Source organism: Scardinius erythrophthalmus (genome assembly GCF_964197995.2).
Source record: "Scardinius erythrophthalmus genome assembly, chromosome: 13".
Classification (NCBI taxonomy): domain Eukaryota; kingdom Metazoa; phylum Chordata; class Actinopteri; order Cypriniformes; family Leuciscidae; genus Scardinius; species Scardinius erythrophthalmus.
The window spans coordinates 24,049,408-24,073,003 of NC_138233.1; the positions used below are offsets into that span (position 1 = coordinate 24,049,408).

At 35.9% G+C, this 23,596-nt stretch overlaps 2 protein-coding genes across 2 annotated transcripts in view; one reads left to right on the forward strand and one right to left on the reverse strand.

The window, feature by feature from the left end:
- The window catches only part of slc36a1 (solute carrier family 36 member 1), a 53,632-nt gene extending 34,564 nt beyond the window's left edge, over nt 1-19,068 (reverse strand). The window contains exons 1-11 of the mRNA XM_081383576.1: nt 18,836-19,068; nt 15,227-15,336; nt 14,442-14,553; nt 14,266-14,356; nt 11,519-11,607; nt 10,096-10,185; nt 9,625-9,709; nt 8,947-9,165; nt 5,604-5,702; nt 5,343-5,509; nt 4,325-4,494 (exon numbers count right to left, since the gene is read on the reverse strand). Coding sequence (XP_081239702.1) covers nt 4,325-4,494; nt 5,343-5,509; nt 5,604-5,702; nt 8,947-9,165; nt 9,625-9,709; nt 10,096-10,185; nt 11,519-11,607; nt 14,266-14,356; nt 14,442-14,553; nt 15,227-15,254 — 1,150 coding nt within the window. The 5' untranslated portion in view covers nt 15,255-15,336; nt 18,836-19,068. The remainder of the gene's footprint in view (nt 1-4,324; nt 4,495-5,342; nt 5,510-5,603; nt 5,703-8,946; nt 9,166-9,624; nt 9,710-10,095; nt 10,186-11,518; nt 11,608-14,265; nt 14,357-14,441; nt 14,554-15,226; nt 15,337-18,835) is intronic.
- A 452-nt stretch (nt 19,069-19,520) lies between these two features.
- Nucleotides 19,521-20,919, forward strand: atox1 (antioxidant 1 copper chaperone). Its single transcript, XM_081382406.1, has 4 exons — nt 19,521-19,721; nt 19,899-19,971; nt 20,236-20,388; nt 20,539-20,919. Exons 1-3 carry the CDS (start codon nt 19,716-19,718, stop codon nt 20,358-20,360), a joined length of 204 nt encoding a protein of 67 aa, XP_081238532.1. The 5' UTR covers nt 19,521-19,715; the 3' UTR covers nt 20,361-20,388; nt 20,539-20,919.
- Nucleotides 20,920-23,596: the final 2,677 nt, after the last annotated feature.

Sequence of the window (23,596 nt, forward strand, 5' to 3'; positions counted from 1 at the left end):
ATCTTAATCAAATAGAGCACCTTTGATGGCACCGGGAGATTCACATCTTGGATGTGCGGCCAAAAAATCAGCAACTGCATGATGCTATCATGTCAATATGGACCACAATCTCTAAGGAATGTTTCCAGGACCTTGTTGAATCTATGCCAAGAAGAATTAAGGCAGTTCTGAACATAAAAGAGTCCAACCCAATACTAGCAAGGTGTAGCTAATAAAGTGGCCAGTGATATATTATAGTTAATAAATTATATAAAATCACTTAAAGGGGTGGTTAAATGTGATTTGACTTTTCTAACTTCAGTTAGTGTGTAATGTTGCTGTTTGAGCATAAACAACATCTGCAAAGTTACAACGCTTAAAGTTCAAAGCAAAGGGAGATATTTGCTTTTAAAGAACCTGCTTTTTAAGGACTACAACAAACGTCTGGTAGGGACTACACGACATTCCTCCCGAGTCCCGGGTTAGTGACATCACCAACCCTAAAATTTACATAAACCCGCCCCAGGGAACGCGATTTATAGATTATCAAGACAGAATATGCTAATCAATGACTAGAAGATAACTACACATAAGCTACATAAACTCACCAACTAACCATTCAGAAATGTTGTCTACATGTCGTCACTACTTTGTGCGTCTCTCTCCATCTTTCTGACTTCGGTTTGAACATAAAAGGCTAAAACTGTGAAATTTTCAGTGCATGTCAGTGTGAGGTAAAAGGACGAGCTCTTGAAGCTCCGCCCTCTGTGCTGGGAGCATCAGCTCATTTGCATTTAAAGGAACAGACACAAAAGGGTGCGTTTTTGCTCACCCTCAAAAAGTGACAATTTTAACATGCTATATAAAAATATCTGTGGGGTATTTTGAACTAAATCTTCCCATACACACTCTGGGGACATCAAAGACTTTTTTACATCTTGTGAAAAGGGCATTATACCACCCCTTTAAAACACACTTTAAATACAGCCCTTATGACAACTTTACAATGACAACTAATACCGCTCTCTATACATATTTGGATTTTGTGTGCTGATGTTTGTGCCGTGTATGTGTATAAATGTGCATGTTTTGTAACCGATCACAAATCTTTTGAAGTGATGTTTTTCATTTGCACAAGCAGCTCTATAAACATGTTGAATATGCCACCTGTATGTCAGTCGGCACAGCAGTGAAGCCCCTCAAGGGTAAAGGATTAGTCCTCTTGTCAAACACAGTGTTCTTGTCTTCTAACGTTATTCTCTGCAACGCATGCTTATTGAATCCACACTATCAGCACAGTACAGCCGCTGTTGGCCTTTGATGGATTCTGCATGCACTTGTGATCACACGAGGTGGAAGAAGAGCCTCAGCTCTGTGTGCTAGATGAAGCCCACTAGCTTCTCTCTGGAGACCTACAAATGAGACGTCACAGTCTTGGTCTCTCCAACTTCAAGACAAAGGCACTCTCAACTACGTCCTGTCTGCCCTCAATGCAGAGAGTCTCCAGTGTTTGAATTTGGTTTCAGAATAAAAAAAGTTAAGATGCAAATGCTACTGAGTGAATATTGATGCAAACTGCTGAGCAGACAGAAGAACGCTATGCTTTATTCTGTGCTTACACTGAGATCATCCAAATGGACTGAAAACTTCAGGCGAAGCTGCAAACCAGGACAAAAGTTGGAAAACACAAAGACTGAGGCATCGAGAGGTTGTCGCAACGAGGAAGTTCAAGATATGGCAATGTCACGTTTCAAAGACAAGGAAAAATTGCATATTAATACTTGTATCAGCAAATATATCTTGAATTAAGTTTTTTCCCTTCAAAAGAACAGCATTTATTTGAAAAAGAAATATTTTGTCACATTACTTTTAATCAATTTAATGTATCCTTGCTGAATAAAAGTATTAATTTCTTTAAAAAAAAAGAAAGAAATCTCACCGACCCCAAACTTTTGAAAGGTACTATATTTTTGAATCAGTTATCAATTTAGCAATTTTATGGCGTTTTGCTCCTTAAGTACCTTTATCTTGTTTTAAGGAAACAAGACAAAAATATGGATTATGATATTTCTTTTTTGCAGTGATAAAAAAAATCAGGCAGACGTACACATTATGACAGCTGTGACTGTCAACTTAACCATGTAAAGCACAACATTTTTTCCTGGCTACACAATCTTGACCAGAAGTCAGTGACTTTCAAATGGAGGGCGTGATGAACAGCTAAAAATGTCTGGAAGCTGAAGACCATCTGAAAATGTATCATCATTCTGAGAAAATGACAACAGATTGCGGTCAGCACAAGCTTTGATTAGGTACTCCTGGACATGCCCATTTGTAACTGCCCGACGCAAAGCATGATGAACTGTGAAGGTGCTTTGACGACATCTTCACCTCATACTCGCATCCTGTGTGTGATTAATATTCGGAAAGCTGAACAACCCATAATCAAAGTCCTTACACCCTACAATTGACCTGCTAGAATACAACCCTGATTTTAACAAGAGAAACACTCTTCGGCTGCTAGTTTGTTCAGCTTTTGGTTTGTTTGATTTGACGAATATTTGAAAAATGCATTAATATGTAGTCAACATGTTTGGTTGCCATGTGACACTTGAGACTGAGTAAAGTATATTAAGATTAACAGGCTGCTCATGTAAGTGGAAGCAGTGTTCAAGACTGCCTCCTAGTGAAGAAAACACTGTCAGAGCAGAACGGCCACCTCACCTGTCAAACAGGAATTAAGAACCTCGGGTTTCAAGGGAAATCAATACAACTGCTAAAAAAAATAAAAAAGACTAACCCCGGATATTTCTAAAAATACATTTAAAGGTCTGGGATTTTGTAGCTGTTGTGCTGAAAGTAGAGTGGTTTGATCAAGCACATGACATTCACGGATATTTAAAAAAAAGAAGCTAAACCTTCATCTACAGCAAAAGAGGCACGCTTTCATGTCCACTAAATTACCTGACCACCTTCTCCAACCCCCCTACATTGTCCAAACAAAACACAGAGCTCATTTACTTTCAGCACTCCATCCGAATATCTATCACAGGGCTGAGTCACACGCCGAAAACATTCTCTGTTCTGCCCTACAAAGGCAAAAGACAGTAAACAAGTTAATTTTTGGTTGCAAATTTGTTATTGATATTTTTGGGACATATAAGATCTCCTTTATCATGTGAATAAGTATCTTGAGTCAATTCCGTAGTTTTTTCGAGAAAATAATGGGTTGACTTAACAGTAACTTCCAAAAGAACAGGAGAAACCAAGGCAGAACACACCAGTTACTGTTCTCTGCCTTTGTTTGGGATGCTCAAATTGAGTTAGGGTACTCTGCTATTGTTAGCCGTTGTTTAGAAGTTACTGTGCCGTCCTGGAGTTACTGCATTGTGCCTTTATTTTACCGTCCATTAAAGTTTGCTGTGTTTAAATTACGGTGTAGCCTGTGTCATACATCTGTCACTGAAGCACTTCTGACACACACGATACCGGAATAAAAGTGTAGGTAAAGCAAATAGTTGAGTGGTTGTTTTTACTAATAGCATTTAAGGATGGCCCATTGCTCTCGAAGGAAAATGATATATGTATGGAAATATGTATTAGACTACTACTTAATTTAGCTAGGTAGCAGCCTATAGCATAAATAGGCCTATTAGGTCAGACAGTATAAGGAATAGGCTACCAAACTGCTCCATGTAACAAAGCAATTGTAAATCATCCAAAATAAATTCCATGATCCCTAGATTTTATACAGGTGTTACTATAATGATTTTGTAAATGGTGATCAGCAACCAAATATTGATAATGTGGAAGTTACTGGAATTTGCCTTGGTGTGACTTCTCGCTTTTTGCAGACAATACAACGACGATATATATTATATACAATATAACGTCAAAATAGTGGTCAAAAGTCAAGTTTGAGCTCAAGATTTTTTTACTAAAACATCTAATTGCCAGATTTCCAGTGTCCTACCTATAATTAATTTGGCTGGACAACTAAAAATCTTTAAAGTCCTTTTTCTCAGTTCCACACTCTAGCGAGTTAAGGTCTTCTGGCTTTGTAGGGCAGTGTTGTGTTCAAGGTTTGGCTTATTTCAGAAAAAGTGACAAAAGGTAAAAATAGACTTCATCTAACAATGACAAATGCCATGCGACGTGCCTGAACAACCTCGAGTCGCGGTGAAAAGGAGACGTTTGACACTCGCATGGACGTGTGCCCAAGCAAATGAGCCGTTGAAAACGCTCCTGACTTATGACGCGAGCGGTCCAATGGCTGATGGATTTGGCTGAAAGACTGCTGGAGTGAAGAGGTGTGTCAAGGTGTTTCTGTAGCAGCACGACTCACATGTGAGGCCTACGAGAGCCACGCGGATGCTGAGGTCCACCATCACCGCCCACCTGGGACCGCAGCGCGCCACCGCCGGCGGGATCAGGATTTCTGCTGACACGTAGAACTGCAGAGCGTAGGTGATGTAGATGCCGAAAGAGTATAGCAGCTTCACGACCTGATATAACCTACAGAACAGACACACATTACATGCATTTCTTATTTCTGCAGTCATTTATGTCAAGCTACCTTTCAAAAGTTTAGGGTCAGTGTGATTTTTGGGAAAAATCAAGCTTTTGAAAGAAGTCTCTTATGCTCACCAAGGCTGCATTTATTTGAACAAAAATGGAACAATGTTTTGAATATTATTACAATTTGTATATAAATGCATTTTATTCCTGTGATGACAAAGCTGCATTTTCAGCATCATTACTCCAGTCTTCGGTGTCACATGATCCTTCAGAAATCATTCTAATATGATGATTTGCTTGCTGCTCAAGAAACATTTCTTATTATTATCAGTAGAAAACAATTACGGTGTTAAATATTTTTGTGGAAACTGACATTTTTTCAGGATTCTTTGATGAATAGAAAGTTCAAAAGCACAGAATTTATTTAAAATAGAAAATTTTATGCATCCTTGCTGAATGAATATATTCATTTCTTTAAAAAAATGTCTTTACTATCACTTTTGATCCATTTAATGTGTCCTTGCAGAATAAAAACATTATTTTCTTTAAAAAAGATATATATTATAAAATCGTATTTACCTCAAACTTTTGAACGAGCAACACTTCCATGAAAAAAAAAAAAAATTGTTGATCCATTTTTCATCCGCTTTGTAAATATGGGTAATGGATATGAGCGTGATAGTAATGCATTAATAAAATGATTAGACTAACTGATGCTCAACCTAGAAACCCTGAAGTCTCGAATAATTTCAGTTTATGTGATTCTTTTTCATCATCATCAACAAAATCTAAATAAAAAAGTGTGACTACAAGACAATACACATTACAGATTCCCTGGCACTCACCAGCACAACGGTAAGTTTAATGTGATGCTGCCCCGAATTTGCTCTCCAAAGCCAATGTAGCCGATGGTGCCCAGGGAGATGTAGAGGCTGGTGACGATGCCCATGCCAAGATACAGAACCATGGGGAACTTTCTAGGATTCTGCATCTTATTCTCAAGTGGTAGCACCTGCAAATGATGAAGATCGAGAGCGACATCTTTTTTCAGCTGAATAATACTTCTTTGGTGACAAACAAAATAACAGAGCAAAAGAAAAACTTACAACTCCGATTCCCTCAAAGGCGAATATTGCCGTTCCAAAAAAGAGAGGATAGTCAACTGCCCGTCCCGCCAGCGGGAGGTTGATGGGGTACGGGATATTCTGACGATGCAAAACAAGAATATGAAAACATGCCTGGCAGTCTGTGACACTGAGAATATTTCATGAATATATAGTGAGGTCCAAAAGCCTGAGACCAAGAAAAAGCTGCTTCTTTGCAGTCTCCGGTTTATTGAAATTTTTTACAATTATATTTAAGTATACTTATATACACTATCATACAAAGTAAATTTTTTAAGTCTCTTATGCTCACCAAAGCTACATTTATTTGACCAAAAATACAGTAACATTGTGAAATTTCCACTTCTAATTTCAACTAACTCTTCTCTATTTAAATATATATAAAAAAATTCATTTATTCCTGTGATGGCAAATCTGACTTTTCGCCATCATTACTCCATTCTTCGTTTCTTATTACTATCAATGTTGAAAACAGTTGTGCTGCTTTATTTATTTGTGATACTATTTTTTTCATTCTTTAATAAAAAGTAAGTTCAAAAGAACAGAAGTTCTATTTAAAATCAAAAACTTTTGCAACATTATAAATGTCTTTATCGTCACTTTTGACCAATTTAATGCATCCTTGCTGAATCAAAGTTGTTTTTGTTTTTTTTTACAATTTAACTTAAATATATACAGTAGTTAAATGGTTAATATCTTAAATATTTCTTATTAATTATTCATTATAACTCAACTTTGGGTTTAAAACTGTTAAAATCTCTGACTACAGTATATGATGATCTGATTTAGATTTACAAAGTCTCATACTTTTGGGACACTATAAATCAGACTGATTTTAAATAATGTTTTAGAGCATAAATGTTATGCAAATAAAATCATGATGGTAAACCACAGAATTTACAGTGATCTTATGATGTGCTGTTCGGGTTCAAGATGCTTTTAGAGGAACATTTTGTCTCCTTTTTGCAGCTCTGTAAGCAATCTTGAAATCCCTGACTGTTCACAAAAAATGATTTTGCGAACAACAAACCAATTTGCAATCTTCAGCCATGCAACTTCCTCTTGCTGTTTCAACCATGACAAAGTTTGTTCCCTTACTGAGAAATTGTGTTACCCACTTGCTCGTTTCTCAGTAGCTGCCTTGCCAATTGCAGGCGGAGGGTCTGATTTAAAGCTGTTCAATAGGAAATGGGCTCTGAAAAACAACCCTGAACCCTGTCATTTAACTCTACATCCATAACACTTGAGACTGAATCAGCAGCCCAGGGGAGAAGGCTTGGTCCTGAAAATTGCTTGGAGCAGAGGATCTATTGTTGTATTATTTCAAGTGTTTTTAACTACTATGTAGTAACATTTAAATTAATCATTTGATACAATGCACTTATAGTGTACATACACTTATGGTTTCAGTGTTAGGGGGAACGTTACAAGTAACAAGAGCTACGAAATCAGATATTCATGTAACTAGTAACACGTAATGTATAACTACTTTTAAATTACAAACAAAATATCTGAGTTACTTTTTCAAATAAGTAACGCAAGTCTCTCATTTATTGTATCTACTGTACAGGCATGAATTTGCATTTCCTTCAGTCTGAGGATTATTCATTTCACTTTTGGTGTGAAAAGGCCTTTATATTTGCCTGTTGTTATTAAAAAACAAACAAGGAAGTCTAGCCCAGGTGAGAAAAAGTAACACAAAAGTAAAGTAACATTACTTTCTGTAAAAAGTAACTAAGTAATGCAATTAGTTACTTTTCTTAGGGGGTAACACAATATTGTAACACACTACATTTAAAAGTAACTTTACTGTAAATACTGCAGGTTTTTATGTTGAACTTATATTTCAAAAATACCTGCATGTATTTACAGCTGTAATTAATTTCTTTTAGTACTTATGATCCTTCCCTTAGTCCTTAACCCACCCTTAAACCTAACCAGACCACTAAAACTGTGCCTAACCTTACCGGTATCCCATCTCAATAGCAACGTTTTGGGTAACACTTTATTTTATATTGTCCTTGTTACATGTTACATGTAAGTTACTATAGTAATAACTATTATGCATAATTACATGCAACTAACCATAAACCAAACCCCAATCCTAAACCAATAGTTGGAACATGTAGTTAATTATTACTTCACAGCCTAAATGTGTAGTTACACTGTAACACAGACACCATAAAATAAAGTGTAGCAGTGTTTTGCAATACATGAACACAATAAGTACATTGAACCTACAAAAAAAACAAAAAACAATGTATGATGTAAGTACATAGTAGTTAAAGACAACTAACATAAAGTGTGACCAAAACTAAAAAAAAATAAAAAAAAATGGTTTGCCTGAAAAGTGTGTCTGTGCTATAAATGTGTCTAAAATAAATACCAATTGGATTAATACTTTGTTATATAATGCAATTACATTCATACAAAGTGTGGCTTAAAGGAGAACTCCGGTCAATTTTTTGTACATTTGGAGTGCTGTCAATACAGAGAACAACGACAAAAATCGGTGTTGCCTACACCGTGCTATCCTCTTTTTAAAATTTGCACCCTGTTGACTTCAATGGGGCAAGTTTTAAACCTGCTTTTAGCCTCTTAACATCCTTGATGTGTCATTACAAGTGCACAGGTCATGTGTGTGATTCCTTTAGAGTTAACACGGGTGAATCTGACTGCAGTAGATGTGAAAGATATGAATAAAAATGATATTTATTCAGCCAGCGCACATACCTGTATTTACATCCTGTTTTCGGTCGAAGTCCACAGTAGTCGATTGTCGAGTTCACGCGCGTGATCATAGGTACTAAAATTATGCACGTGAACTCGACAATCGATTACTATGGACTTCGACCGAAAACAGGATGTAAATACAGGTATGTGCGCTGGCTGAATAAATATCATTTTTTATTCATATCTTTCACATCTACTGCAGTCAGATTCACCCGTGATCACTCTGAAGGAATCACTCACAATAGCTGTGCACTTGTAATGACACATCAAGGATTTTAAGAGGCTAAAAGCAGGTTTAAAACTTGCCCCATTGAAGTCAACAGGGTGCAAATTTTAAAAAGAGGATAACACGGTGTAGGCAACACCGATTTTTGTCGTTGTTCTCTGTACTGACAGCACTCCAAATGTACAAAAAAATTCTCCTTTAAGTGTTCAAATATTTTTTTGGACTGCTCAATTGTATTGTGGGCTAAAGTATGTATCATATATGACACTATTTACAATAAATAATGAAGCAATGTATGCAACAAAGATTCATTTTCAACATATTTTGTGCACTCTGAGTGTGTGTTACGTGTTTAATGTGTCTTACCGTCAGACAGTAGTAGTATATGAGGACCAGGCTGACACACATGGAAATGTTTGCTACAAACGACAGAGGAGCCAAGTACTTGAGATTGCGGATAAACACCAACACGATGATAAAGGGAAGGAAGAAGAGCATGTAGAGGCGAGAGTCGTAGCTGGGGACGGTCACTGCGGTCTCGTTGTTGTGGCAGTTCACTCTTGTCGCATTGGCAGTCTCAACCACCTACAATGAAAAGATTCATTTATGGCAATAACAATATGACAGATTGTACTGAAAGAATTTTTCATCTGTAGGTTCAAAATGAAAAAAGGAAGAACATCTTTTTGTTGGGGAGAAGCAAACACAGGTGGTTTATATGAAGTGAAGTGAAATGAAGTGAAAGGCAATGCTGCCCACTTGTGGTGAAAACAAAATCACTCAGCATTTTTTGAAGCATTTACATTTTATCCATAAGCTTTTGTCCAAAAGAGACAATGCATTTAGGGCAAATATTTTTAGAAGTTTATACATTCTACGCAAATGAAACCATTGACTTTGGCATCTTACGATCACGTTCAACCAACTGGCCAACAGAAACTACTGTTTTCACTGGATACTCATTTAATAATATGATAGTAAAGTTTATTATTTTAATGTGGACAAAACCTTTATTCAAATCTTCTGCATTTAAAGATCTCTCACCTGTTTGACATTGTCACTGAGGAACACAAAGTACACGCAGCAGAAGCCCAGCTGGGTTATGTTGAGGAATATATTTACCACACGCCTGAAAGCCGAAAATCAAAACAAATCATTATGATCAGGTACAGGTCTAACTATTTTTAGTCATTTTTAGTAATCTAAATGTCACAAGTTTATTTAGACAAGCTGTCCAGTGAGCACACTATACTACTGTTCAAATGTTTGTTTGTGTTTTTACAAATTGTACAGACTACAAATATTTGAACAGTAGTTTAAGATTACTATATAGGCTATCATGTGCAAGATGTGAAACAGTGACGTTGCACATAAAACAGGTGCTGAAAGAGTCACAAGTGACAAGTGGTCAAAGATTATGTTGAGAACAGCACAAACTGCACGTCAACTTTAACAGACTACTGAATTAAACCAGAAAACTGCCTTGTAAGCACTGAAACAAAGCCGTTCAGTTACCTTCCCCACACAGAGTGTCTGCTCAGCCATGGCACATTCTCCATGCCATGCTCCACTGCATCTCCATAGGAAAGAAAGGGCTTGCCCATCCTAAATAGAAGAAAAAAAAGTGTGTAATTTAAGTCAATCGCATGACAGAAACACAAAAATGTAATTTATATATTCTACTAAAAATGTTCCGGAACAAACACCAAAATGTAATTATTAAACCATGGATTAACTCTGGTCAATTTTAACATTGAGCTATTTTTTTTGTACATTTGGAGTGCTGTCAAAACAGAGAACAACGACAAAAATCGGTGTTGCCTACACCGTGTTATCCTCTATTTAAAATTTGCCCCCTGTTGACTTCAATGGGGCAAGTTTTAAACCAGCTTTTAGCCTCTTAACATCCTTGATGTGTCATTACAAGTGCCCAGCCAATGTGAGTGATTCCTTCAGAGTGAACACGGGTGAATCTGACTGCAGTAGATGTGAAAGATATGAATAAAAATAAAGTTAATTCGGCCAGCGCTCATACCTGTGTTTACATCCTGTTTTCAGTCGAAGTCCATAGTAATCGATTGTCGAGTTCACACGCATATGTTTAGTTACCTATGATCACGCGCGTGAACTCGACAATCGATTACTATGGATTTCGACCGAAAACTGGAAGAAAATACAGGTATGTGCGCTGGCTGAATTATTATCATTTTTATTAATATCTTTCACATCTACTGCAGTCAGATTCACCCGCGTTCACTCTGAAGGAATCACTCACATTAGCTGTGCACTTGTAACGACACATCAAGGATGTTAAGAGGCTAAAAGCAGGTTTAAAACTTGCCCCATTGAAGTCAACAGGGTGCAAATTTTAAAAATAGGATAACACAGTGTAGGCAACACCCATTTTTGTCGTTGTTCTCTGTATTGACAGCACTCCAAATTTACAAAAAAATGAGCTCAATGTTAAAATTGACCGGAGTTCTCCTTTAACTAATTTGGTCCATGAATTCAAGCGACATCCCTTTATATGAGAGGTAGATTCGTGTTTAAAGGGACTGTTCAAAATGAAAACTCTGTCATATTTACTCACCCTGAAGTTTCTTTCTTCTTTTAAACACAGAGGAAGATATTTGGGAGAATGTTGGTAACCAGAGAGTGACGGTAGCCATTGAGTAGGGGAAAAAAATACTATGGAAGTCAATGGCTACCGTCAACTGTCAGGATTTTCATTTTTGGGTGAACTATCCCATTAACACTGACTAAATAAAGCTTTGAAACTTTTATTAAAAAAATATCTGGCCAGATACAAATAATAAAGCAAACAAAACTAAACTCAAATTCACCATGGCAGAATAACAAAAGGGTGTTGTGTGTCAAAAAACCTGTCAAGAACATGAGGGGCAGTATATCTAAAATTACTCAAGCTATTAATTCTTACTTTACGCTTAGATGATGTGCACATTTCACAAGGAGGTTCATGCAATGAATAGCCACTATTCCCATGGCCAGAAGACTTAAAGGCCCCACCTGCAACACAAGAAGAGGCGGAGAACATCATCAACCCAATGATAAAGCTTGTTTAACTTGCAAACTGTCATCCCGCTCTTTGAACATAAATGCACTATACAAACTGGATGAAAATCAAAGCCACATTGTAAAATATTATTACAATTTAAAATAACTCTGTTCTTTTTTACTATAATTTAAAATGTAATTTATTCCTGTGATGTCAAAGCTGAATTTTCAGCATCATTACTTGAGTCTTCAGTGTCACACGATCCTTCAGAAACCATTCTGATATTCTGATTTGTTGCTCAAGAAACATTTCTTATTATTATCAATGTTGAACACAAAATGTACACTCTCTTTTGGTTCTGCATATTTACAACACTTCTTAACATTTTACTGGTTAGGTTTGTGCATCCCCACTATGCAGTCAAGAGAACAATCTGGGAGGAAGGGTTTTGTTAGGAATGATAAGGAATAGTAATGTTGTGGTGCAACTACACAAAGTATCCCTAAAAATACAACTGAAAAAAGGTCAAAGCATGATATTCGTCTGGCAGGAGGCATTCTTAAGGGAAACACTGTCAGATTGCGTCTTGTTGTCCCTGTGTCCTCAGCTGATGCTGAGAGAGGTTTCAGTGCTCTTCAGAGGCTGTAAACATGGCTCTTAAACTTAGTTTGTGCTATGGAGATGAATGGGCCACTAAATTACGCAGATTGTTGGGGGTGTGCTATTATTTATTTTTTTAAGTCATGATTGACCGGTGCATAAAATTAAATAGAAAAAATATATATTAAAAAATAAATAAAATGTACATATTACTCTTCAAAAGTTGTTGACAAGTAAAACACTGATAATACTAAGAAATGTTTCTTGTGCATCAAATCATCATATTAGAATGATTTTGATGGATCATGTGACACTGAAGACTGGAGTAATGATGCTGAAAATTTAGCTTAGACATCACAGGAATAAATTAAATTTCAAAATATATTAAAATAGAAAACAGTCATGATAGCACATTAATACATTAAATAACACTAAATTGTAATAATTGTAAAATATTTTTACAATAATTGTAAATATTGTAATAATATTTCACAATGTTAGTTTTTTTTTGTTTTAAGAGCATAAAATACTTCAAATTCTCTAATAAAAACATCAGAAATCTTACTGGCACAATTTTTTTGAATGGTAGTGTACATCGAGGTAGGAAAACAAAAATCTTAAAACCAGAATATGAATGATTTAAGTATTAAAAATGTAAAATAAATGTTATAAATCTAGTATTTTGTTTCCTTAAAAGCCAGCATTTTTATTTTTACTATTTTCATACCAGTGACACTAAAGTTTCGTAGAAGTCGCACTGATCACCAATATTTACCATGGATTTGCTGAGTAACACTAACTGTAACCATGGTATTTTGTCAGAAATGTGGTATATTCATATTAAATGTAAATATATTAAAATAGTAATGTATAATGTATTAAATGTATTAGAGGAGTGATGAATATATATGGCATTTTTTTTTTTTTTTGCATTTATATTTATACTAAATGTGCTTCGGTTTCTGTTTCTCATTACAAATACCATAGTTTATAAAACAAAGTTAAGTAAAAATTAAATTAAATTAAAGGGTTAGTTCACCCAAAAATGAAAATTCTGTCAGTAATTACTCACCCTCATGTTGTTCCAACTGCGTAAGACCTTCGTTCATCTTCGGAACACAAATTAAGATATTTTTGATGAAATCTGAGTCATGTCTCACTCCTCCATAGGCTGCTATGTGACCGAAACTTGCTGGCCCAGAAAAGTTATTAAAAAGATCGTTAATATAGTCCAAGTGACTCCAGTGGCTCAATCTTAAGTATATCAAGCGACGAGAATACTTTTTGTGCGCAAAAACAAACAAAAATAACGAATTTATTCCACTATTCATTTCCTTCTCTCTGGGCCTCGTAGTGTTTTTGCGCTGCGCGTCTGTGTTGCACGTCATCACGCATCACACACATGACCGGCGTCGGCCAATAGTGAGCCTACGTGGTGACGTGTAACACAGACGCGCTGCGCAAAAACACTACGCGAACCAACTAGAGGTCCAGAGAGAAGGAAATGAATAGTGGAATAAAGTCGTTATTTTTGTTTGTTTTTGCGCACAAAAAGTATTCTCGTCGCTTGATATACTTAAGATTGAGCTACTGGAGTCACTTGGACTATATTAACGATCTCTTTAATAACTTTTCTGGGCCAGCAAGTTTCGGTCACATAGCAGCCTATGGAGGAGTGAGACATGGCTCAGATTTCATCAAAAATATCTTAATTTGTGTTCCGAAGATGAACGAAGGTCTTACGCAGTTGGAACAACATGAGGGTGAGTAATTACTGACAGAATTTTCATTTTTGGGTGAACTAACCCTTTAAATATAAAATGAAGTTTTTGCTACACCCTATACTAACACATGACCAGATCTCAGTCAGTGGGAACAAAATTACAACCCACAAAAATGCTGTTCTCTAACCAGAAGGAAATACACACATGAACAAACACGGTGTGTGTTGCCTGTTCAAAAACCAAAAGGCTCATAACAAGATAAACCAGAACACAAGACCAGTACAGTTAAAAATAAAACCGCAACATCATAATGCATTAATCTCCTAATTAAATTTTCTGTCCTACCACGAGTCCTGCATTCTTGACAGCCAGAGGCAATCCGAGCAGTCCCGTCCCAATATTTCCTTTTAGTAAATGAATTATGGTCTGAAAAAAACTAAAAAAAAATAAAAAAAAATAATAATAATTAAAATAGGTCAATGAACATAAAAGTTTTAATAGGCAAAGATCACAGTGCTTACGAGGATCCTGTCCTTCCTCCGATCCGTTCATATTCTGTCTGCCGTGGGGACCCAGGTGAGCGGATGGGCTCATCTTCAGTGGGGCTCTCGTTTCTTCTAGAAAAATCTGGGCCTAGGACCAACACACAGATATAGCTTTCATATAATATTAAACATTGAATAAAAAAAAAACAAACAAAAAAAAAACACATACACCACTGTTCAAAAGTTTGGCATTGGCAAGATTTTTTTTATATTTTTGAAAGAAGTCTCTTATGACTGCCTATTTATTTGATCAAAAACACAGTAAAAGCAATAATAATTTGTGAAATATTATTACCATTTAAAATAACCATTTTCGGTTTTAATACATTTTGAAATGTAATTTATTCCTGTGATGGCAAAGCTGTATTTTCAGCATCACTGCTCCAGTCTTCAGTGTCACATAATCCTTCAGAAAACATTCTAATATGATGATTTGACATTTCTTATTATTGTCAATGTTGAAAGCTGATGTGCAGCTTAATCTTTTTGTGGAAACCGCGATACACTGTTTTTGAGGATTCTTTAATGAATAGAAAAGCTCAAAAAACAGCATTTATTCCAATTAAAAACCTTTTGTAACATTATAAATGTCTTTACTGTCACTTTTGATCAATTAAATGCATCCTTACAAAATTAAACTATTCATTTCTTTACAAAAACAGTAGTGCAGACCTGAACAGTAGTGTGTCTGTTCATTCATTTATAACATAAAAAAAAACAGTCACAAACAGTGTTCCATATTGCAAAGGAAATTGGTTTACCATTTTGATAGTTGATATCAGAGGCCATGTTTGCTTTGGTAGGGTGTAATTTGCCACTGATAGCTTCACTGATCAAAAGCTTCCCTGCGGAGACGCTGCATCTACAGGCGCTGTGATCGCAGACAAATGAACAGAGTTAATAGCCCTCCTAGAACACACGCATGACGCACACAGTGCCCTTTCTGTGTCACCTCTTGGGGCTGAAAACAATATGAGGATTTTAAACATGCAAAATGACTATGCAATCAGCATTAGTCATATCTGACACTTTAATGTAGCGGTGAGAATTTCACACAGAAGCTCAAATGAACTACTGCATCATTCGCAGCCACTGAAAATGATGAGGTAAGAATTATTAATGCGTTGTCTAATTGTCAGATATCAAGATGATTCAACCTCCATTGCAAATCGGGTTTATTGGCAAAAATGTACAGACTTTCAGCTGTTTGCAATGACCCAATCAAACAAAAGTAACTGAAATGGCTCAACACAGCAAATGTGTTTTGGTGCATGGTTTTCCCAAATTCATCTGAAAATGCAACTTTTAATGTCTTCTCCAGTTTTAAAATTATTCAACCCCTTCATTTCAAGTATCTTTAGTACTTACTAGAACACCCTTTTGCTGTTACGACCTGCTGTGACCAGCTTCTGGCAGCGTTTCTGATGAATATTAGCCCATTCCTCAAGAGCAATGGCCTCCAGTTCATTAATATTCTTGGGTTTACGTGCTGCAACTGTAACCGCCTTCTTTAAATCCCACCAGAGATCTTCTATGGGGTTCATGTCAGGTGACTGTGATGTCACGGTAGAATCGTCCAGGACTTCTTCTGCAACCAAGCCTTGGTGGAATTTGAGGTATGCATGGGATCATTGTCCTGTTGGAAGGTCCAATGACGCCCAAGCTTCAGCTTCCTCACTGACGGCATGATGTTTTCTCCTAGGATTTCCTGATATTTCAATCTTGCCTTCCACACGCTGCAGGTTTCCAGTGCCAGAGGATGCAAAGCAGCCGCAGAGCATCACCGAGCCTCACCATGCTTAACTGTAGACAGTGTTCTTTTCAGCATATGCTTCATTCTTCTTCCTTTAGACATACCTCTTATCTATAGGGCTGAAAAGTTTCAGTTTTGTTTCATTGCTCAACAGAACAGAATCCCAAAAATGTCAGTGGCTTATTGATATAATTTTGGGCAAACTGAAGCAGACTTTTCTTTTTCCTTTGGGTCAGTAGTTGGAAACCGCATGCATTTAGTATGTGCCTTACTGTGCAAGCTGAAACCTCAGTGTCTGTTGCCACCAAGTCTTGCTGTAAGCCTTTTGCAGTCACTCAAGGGTTTTTCTAAACCTGTCTTCTCAGAAATCTGTTTGCAGCCGTTGATAGCTTCCTTTTTCTGTCCTGTCCAGATAGTGTAACCACTGTTCCTTTAAATTTGAACTTGCAAAGTATGCTTCCAACGGTGTCTCTATGAACATTTAGTGCCTTTACTATCTTGTTTGTGAAGGGAAGTGATATCTTCTCTTAATTTTGGACCATTCTTTTGACTTAGCCATATTTCTAACATGCAGTCAAATGTGACACTCAACAAACATAGCCAGTTCAGGTTTTTCATGTGTTCTAGCTCAAGCACACCTGGTGCAATTAATGAAGCCCTTGATTAGTTGCATCAGGTGTGCTTGAGACAACACCTGTTTAGCACATTTGTGCTGTTGTGAGGGATTCTATTCAGGGGGTTGAATAATTTTTAGACTGCAGAAGACCTTAAAAGTTGCATTTTCAGGTACCACTGTGTTGAGCCATTTCAATTACTTTTGTTTGATTTGTTCATTGCAAACAGCTGAAAGTCTGTAAATGTAGCAAATAAACATGATCTGCAATGGGGGTTGAATAATTTTGATTACAACTGAACTGTAGCACATAAAAGTGCTCTCTCTCTCCATTTTAAATAGGCTCTATATATTTTTCTTCTTCTGCCTCTCTATATAGAGCCTACTTAAATATCAGAAGAAATATATTGACACCATCAAAAGACCATGTAAAGAAGATATTAATATCATGAGTGTGAAATACACCAGTTGTTTATGTCAGAAAGATGTCACAACTATTTGAAACGGTTCCAAACCACATATGTGGAAATATTTTAGACAATTCAGCAAACTCATTCAGTCACTGAGTAAAACCCGTAACTGAAATTATTCAACCACAAATGACAGACTCATAAAGCTCTTTTGCTACAGTTAACAGAGCATGAATACCACAGATATGATAATGCAAAGCAGCTCTGTTCAGTTACATCTAAAGTCAATGTTTGACTTTGGAGTGGCCATGCTTTGCCTTAATTGAACAGTTCCCATTGACTCCCCTGTCTCGGTATGTAAAAGTCAAATCAATATAAAAACAGATCAATGGAAAAATAAAATACTTTAATGGCCATGAATTTCACCTGTTATTGAAGTAAATTTAATAGACAGTTTACATAAAAAAAGATGCTCTAAATACAAGTCTTAATCAACAAAGTAAATCTACAGGAACAACAGTTTTAGGATGTTAAAAGCAATACACACATCAAGAAACCAAGTTAATCTCATTCTGTTCTCCTGTAACAACTAACAGTCTAAAATTTCTGGATTTTTCTGTCAAAGACATTGACATAGACTTGCAAAGTTATATTAGTAATTATAGTAATACTTTACAACGACGTCCCATTAGTAAAATGCATTAGCTAGCTACCATGAACTAAGAATGAGTAATATATTTTTCAAAGCATTTATTAATCTTTGTCAATGTTAGTTAGTAAAATTAAAATTTTCATTGTTAGTTCACAAAACATTACCTAATATTACAAATAATCTTTTGATTCTAAAAAAAATTATAAGTAAACGTTATTATTAAAATGGACTAATATGAATAATAAAATGTTGTATAAGTATTGTTAATAGTTAGTTCATGTTAACTAACATAGTTAACTAATGACACCTTATTGTAAAATGTTATAGAACTAGGTCAATGCATTATAGCATAACGGCAACACTTTACAATAAGGTTAACATTAGTTAACTACCTTAGTTAACATTATCTAAGAATGAACAAGACTTCTATCTTAGTTTATATTAATTTCAACATTTTTTAATACATTATTAAAATCAAAGGTTGTATTTGCTAATATAATATTATATGCACCGTGAACTAACATAAACAAACAGTGAACAGCTGGATTTACTAACTAACATTAATAAAGATTAATAAATACTGTAACAAATGTATTGGTCATTATTAGTTCATGTTAGTTAATACATTAACTAAATGTCAACTAATGAACCTTATCGTAAAGTGTTACCAGGATAACTATTATATTCTATTAGGAAATAGCACTAGGAAATACTATGAAGCACTCAATTTTGAAGAGTATTTTCATTTAATGTCTCCCTTTAGAGCGTTCACGACAGTAATCTGTAATAATAAAGAGTAATGCTTTCAAAAATAGCCAGTAATGTCCAGAAGTTCTCGACAGGCTTCAGCTATCAATGCTGTCAACAACTGAAGGTCTTGTCTCTTGTTTATGCTAATGTATAGCTAACATCACATACATGAGATGACAGACTTGGACTTACCGTAAGCACAGCTGAATGATATACACCTACTATATGAAGCTCATAAAGTCCATATCTGAACCCGGATATGCTATCAGCACAGACGCGAACAGACGAGCAGACATGACCTGATCCGAATCTGCTTTCCGAATTGTAATGCTATCCGCTAAGATCTGATTCTGCAGCGACGCGACGCGACGCGACGCGCTCGTCCACCCACTGATGCCGCTGTCACATGACCATTAACACGTGTCAGTCAGCTGATTTCACTTCTGCCTTTACAGTCCATGGTACAGAGCAAACCAACAAACATGACTAATGTTTCTGTTTTGAAAATGAAAGAGTTTGACTCTTAAATTGTATCCACATCCCATGTTGCGCCTTTGGTAAAATTAAAACGAACGTAAATTATGTTGAAACAATAACATTCGGTATAATCCGCATTATTTTTTATTTTTTTTGTATTTCTTATTTGTTTTCTTATTTTATTTATTTGTTTATTTGTTTGCTTGCTTGTTTTATTATTATTATTATTATTATTATTATTATTATTATTATTATTATTATTATTATTATTCCTGCAGAGGGAGCGTCGAGCATAAGGGATCATGTAAAATTATGTATTGTACGTTTTAAAACGCTTGCACATTGTATGAAAAGTAACTCGTTGCCTCGTAACCGTAACACAAACGTGATATCTATTATAGAAGAGTCTCTCGCAACATGCGCACTTTGAGTGGATATATGTACGTTTAGTTATTGTTTCAAATGAACGCTTTTGGTCCAAAATATTAGTAATTTAGTGATAAGCCCTCAACTAAACAGCGCGTCATCATCTGTGCAGCAACAGTCCCAGCAAAAGCGAGACTTTTGAGCTGGTTGAGAGACAATCGGATCTATCATGACGGTAATTACACATTTAATCATAAAATTGAACTCACAAAGATCCGTTTATTTTGCTGCCAGATATCTGGATATCGTAAATCACTTTTTTTTAAAGATAACTTCGCAGACTTAGCTTTGTAGCTAGCTTGTGATCCTCTCTTAGAATTGAATCAAATATGTTTTCTTCTCTCACGGACAGACTCACGAGTTTTTTGTTGACATGACATGTGAGGGATGCTCTGGTGCAGTAACTCGAGTGCTTAACAAACTGGGTAAGTTAGGCATTTCAATATTTCATATTTCAAACAGTCTCCTGCTCTAAGTCATTTTAACCGTGCGTGTTAACATATCAAAGCTATTAAACTAGATGTTTGTGAAAGTGAAACTACATTGGTTAAAAACATCATAGCCTAAATGTAGCTTAACTTCCTTTTGTTTTCTTTTTTTTTTTTTTAATTAGATGTGCCTTTTCATGTGGGGACATTGTCCCTTTAAGTCTTTGTCATAGTTCATAGTTCAGTTGTGTTTTTTAGCAGATGTCAAGTTTGACATTGATCTCACCAATAAGAAGGTCTTCATTGAGTCAGACAAAGACACAGATGTTCTTCTGGAAACACTGAAAAAGACTGGGAAAACGGTTACCTACATCGGTCCAAAATGAAATATTATACATAAAAAAAAACTACAAGGTGAGAAGCTGCTGTCATTAATTGCAAAGTAATATTGATTGTTGTACTTTCTCATGATGGTGATTTTGCAACAGAAATATTGCAGTTGAGATTGCCTAAAGTGGATGTGTGTTCAACTCTATTTTGATTTGTTGAACCATGTTTTAATAGGTCAGATTCATGCGGCTTTGAGGATTATAAAGTGGGACCGTTCATCACACATCAGATAAATCATGAGTATCTTCGGGACCACTGAAGGAAATCTGTTCAGCAGAGCATCATGAAGTGCAGATATAAGGCAGATTTGTTTTTGTCAATTATAATAATGTTGAAATCTAACCGTTTACAGTGTGGTTGTTTTCATGCCACGCTTGTCTGCTTGGAATTAATGTAAGTCTCCAGATGATAATTCAAATAAAGATTCCTGTATTTACCTGGAGGAAAACAAAACTTTGTGAATGTTTGGTGTTTGTCTAAAACTAGGATAATTGAGAAGGAGATTCCCCCTTCTATGCAAAGCGCTTTGAGAAAGCGCTGTGTAAATGTAACAAATTATTAGTAATTATTTTACTTTTATAGTTCTTATTAATATTTAGAATTTTATATTTTCATTTTAATTTTAGTTAAAGTTTTTTAAGTTATGTTTATATAGTTTTTATCATTTTCTGTGTTATTTTAGTACTGTACATCAAGTTAAACTAAATGCAAATGAGAAATGTTGCCTTTGCAACTATCTAAAATTGTTTCTATATATTTTATTTCAGATAGTGTTTATATTATTTTAAGTAACAAAAATGATTTTATGGTTTTAGTTGTATATTTCAACAAATATATATTGTTCAACAAATTAGATTAAAGGGGTCATATAATGGTACATGCACTTCTACAAGTTGATTGCACTGAAATGTCTGTTGGCAGTGCCTGTACACAACCATCCTATCATGATAAAAATCCATCCAGTGGTTTTGTTTTAATCTCCTTATATGTTTGACCCTCTCTGAAATCAAGCCGTTCGATATTGTGACGTCATAAGATCGTACGCCCCTCCCGCGATTGTGATTGACAGCTGTGTTGCAACACAAGACCCGCCCTGAGTGAGCTGTGACAGCCGTCTTAGTAGTCCGCCATTGTGGATATGCTGGAGCAGAATGGCGTCTAAGCGATTGTGGTGTTCTGTTCTTAGATGAAATAAGGAACACAGCAGTAATTTGGATGTTCCTAAATCCGAGCCGTTGAAGAGTTTTGTTTTTGAAGCGATATGCCCAAAGGATTGACGCGGGGATTCCCTCACGGGGATTCCCCACGATCGTCCATGCTTTCATGTTTGCGCGAATCATTTCACACCAGACAGCTTTACAAACGAGAAAAAACCGGATCGGTACCAACGTGTTCCTGCTGAACCTCCAGAAAATGTGAGTGTAATGTTTTATTAACCTTTATATTAGTATTTATAATAATCTATGCGAAATTTGCAAACCTTGCTGCAGGCTTCACAATGAATGCATCTAAGGTTTACACTCAGGGTACATTACGGCATGTTTTCTATGTACGACCTTCTCAATATAATTCATAATCCCACGTTTATAATGAACAACGCGTGGTTATTGTGTTAGAAACGGTGTACGCACAGAACAGAGGGGCGGGGTGAGCAAAGCTCATTATCATTTAAAGACACATGCACTGAAACGGCGTGCTGAAAACAGAGCTGTTTTTGACCAGGTAAAATTAGTGTTTTCTTACAATACTAATGAGAATTTTTAATTAAAGTATATTACAAACTTTTAATTTAGACCCTAAAGAATCATATTAGCTTGTACAAAAATGGCATTATATGACCCCTTTAATATAACTGTTAAGAGAGAGCTAGATTAAATGCTTTATATAATTCTTACCTTTTTAATGGCACTTTCAACTTGATTTTATTTTCATCTTCATTGCTTTTTTACCCAACGCCTTAAAGGAGAACTCCGGTCAATTTTAACATTGAGCTCATTTTTTTGTACATTTGGAGTGCTGTCAATACAGAGAACAACGACAAAAATCGGTGTTGCCTTCACCGAGTTATTCTATTTTTAAAATTTGCACCCTGTTGACTTCAATGGGGCAAGTTTTAAACCTGCTTTTAGCCTCTTAACATCCTTGATGTGTCATTACAAGTGCCCAGAAAATGTGAGTGATTCCTTCTGAGTGAACACGAGTGAATCTGACTGCAGTAGATGTGAAAGATATTAATAAAAATGATGTTATTTCAGCCAGCGCACATACCTGTGTTTACATCCTGTTTTCGGTTGAAGTCCAAAGTAGTCGATTGCCGAGTTCACGCGCATAGGTTTAGTTACCTATGATCACGCACGTGAACTCAGCAATTGATTACTCAACAGGGTGCAAATTTTAAAAATAGAATAACTCGGTGTAGGCAACACCGATTTTTTGTCGTTGTTCTCTGTATTGACAGCACTCCAAATGTACAAAAAAATGAGCTCAATGTTAAAATTGACCGGAGTTCTCCTTTAAAGAGATCGTTCACCCAAAAACATTGTCATCATTTACTCACCCTCATGTTGTTCCAAACCTGTATGAGTTTCTTATGTTGAACACAGAAGAAAATGTTTTAAAGAATGTTGGTAATCAAACAGTTATTGGAACCCATTGACTTCCACAGTATTTTTTTTCCCATTATGGAAGTCAATGGCTACCGTCAACTGGTTACCAACATTTTTCAAAAAACTCGTACGGGTTTGGAACCACTTGAGGGTGAGTGGTGAGTAAGTAATGACAACATTTTGGAGTGAACTATCCCTTTAAGGCACCTAATGAAGTAATAATTGGTTACAGTACAAAATCACATCTTTATATTTGTGAAGCAAATGTCTGTCAGTATGCTTACATTTTTAACTGGCCTCGGCACCAGTAGGGGGCAATGTTACCCTTTCAATAAAACAAATCCATTTTCCAGGCAGCATTTTTTAAATTGAGTGTCTGAATGTTTTTTCACTTCAATGAACCCCTTGGTGGACTGAGAGATGTATACATAAATGTATTTACATTATTTATTATGAATGGTTTGTTGGGTTAGTTTACATTACATTACATTTTACTGTGAAGAGAAATTTAAACTGAATTCTTGCTTTTTGAGGATTGGTTGAAGTTACAAAAATTTGTTTACGATTGGTTGCAGACCCCCTGTTAAAGATCTCTGTTAAGTAAACTGAATCTACATCACATAAGT

Excerpts from the sequence above, each read along its gene's own strand:
- atox1 (XM_081382406.1), top strand. Across the intron at positions 19,972-20,235 it reads TCGAGTGCTTAACAAACTGG|ATGTCAAGTTTGACATTGAT; the intron begins GTAAGTTAGGCA and ends GTTTTTTAGCAG.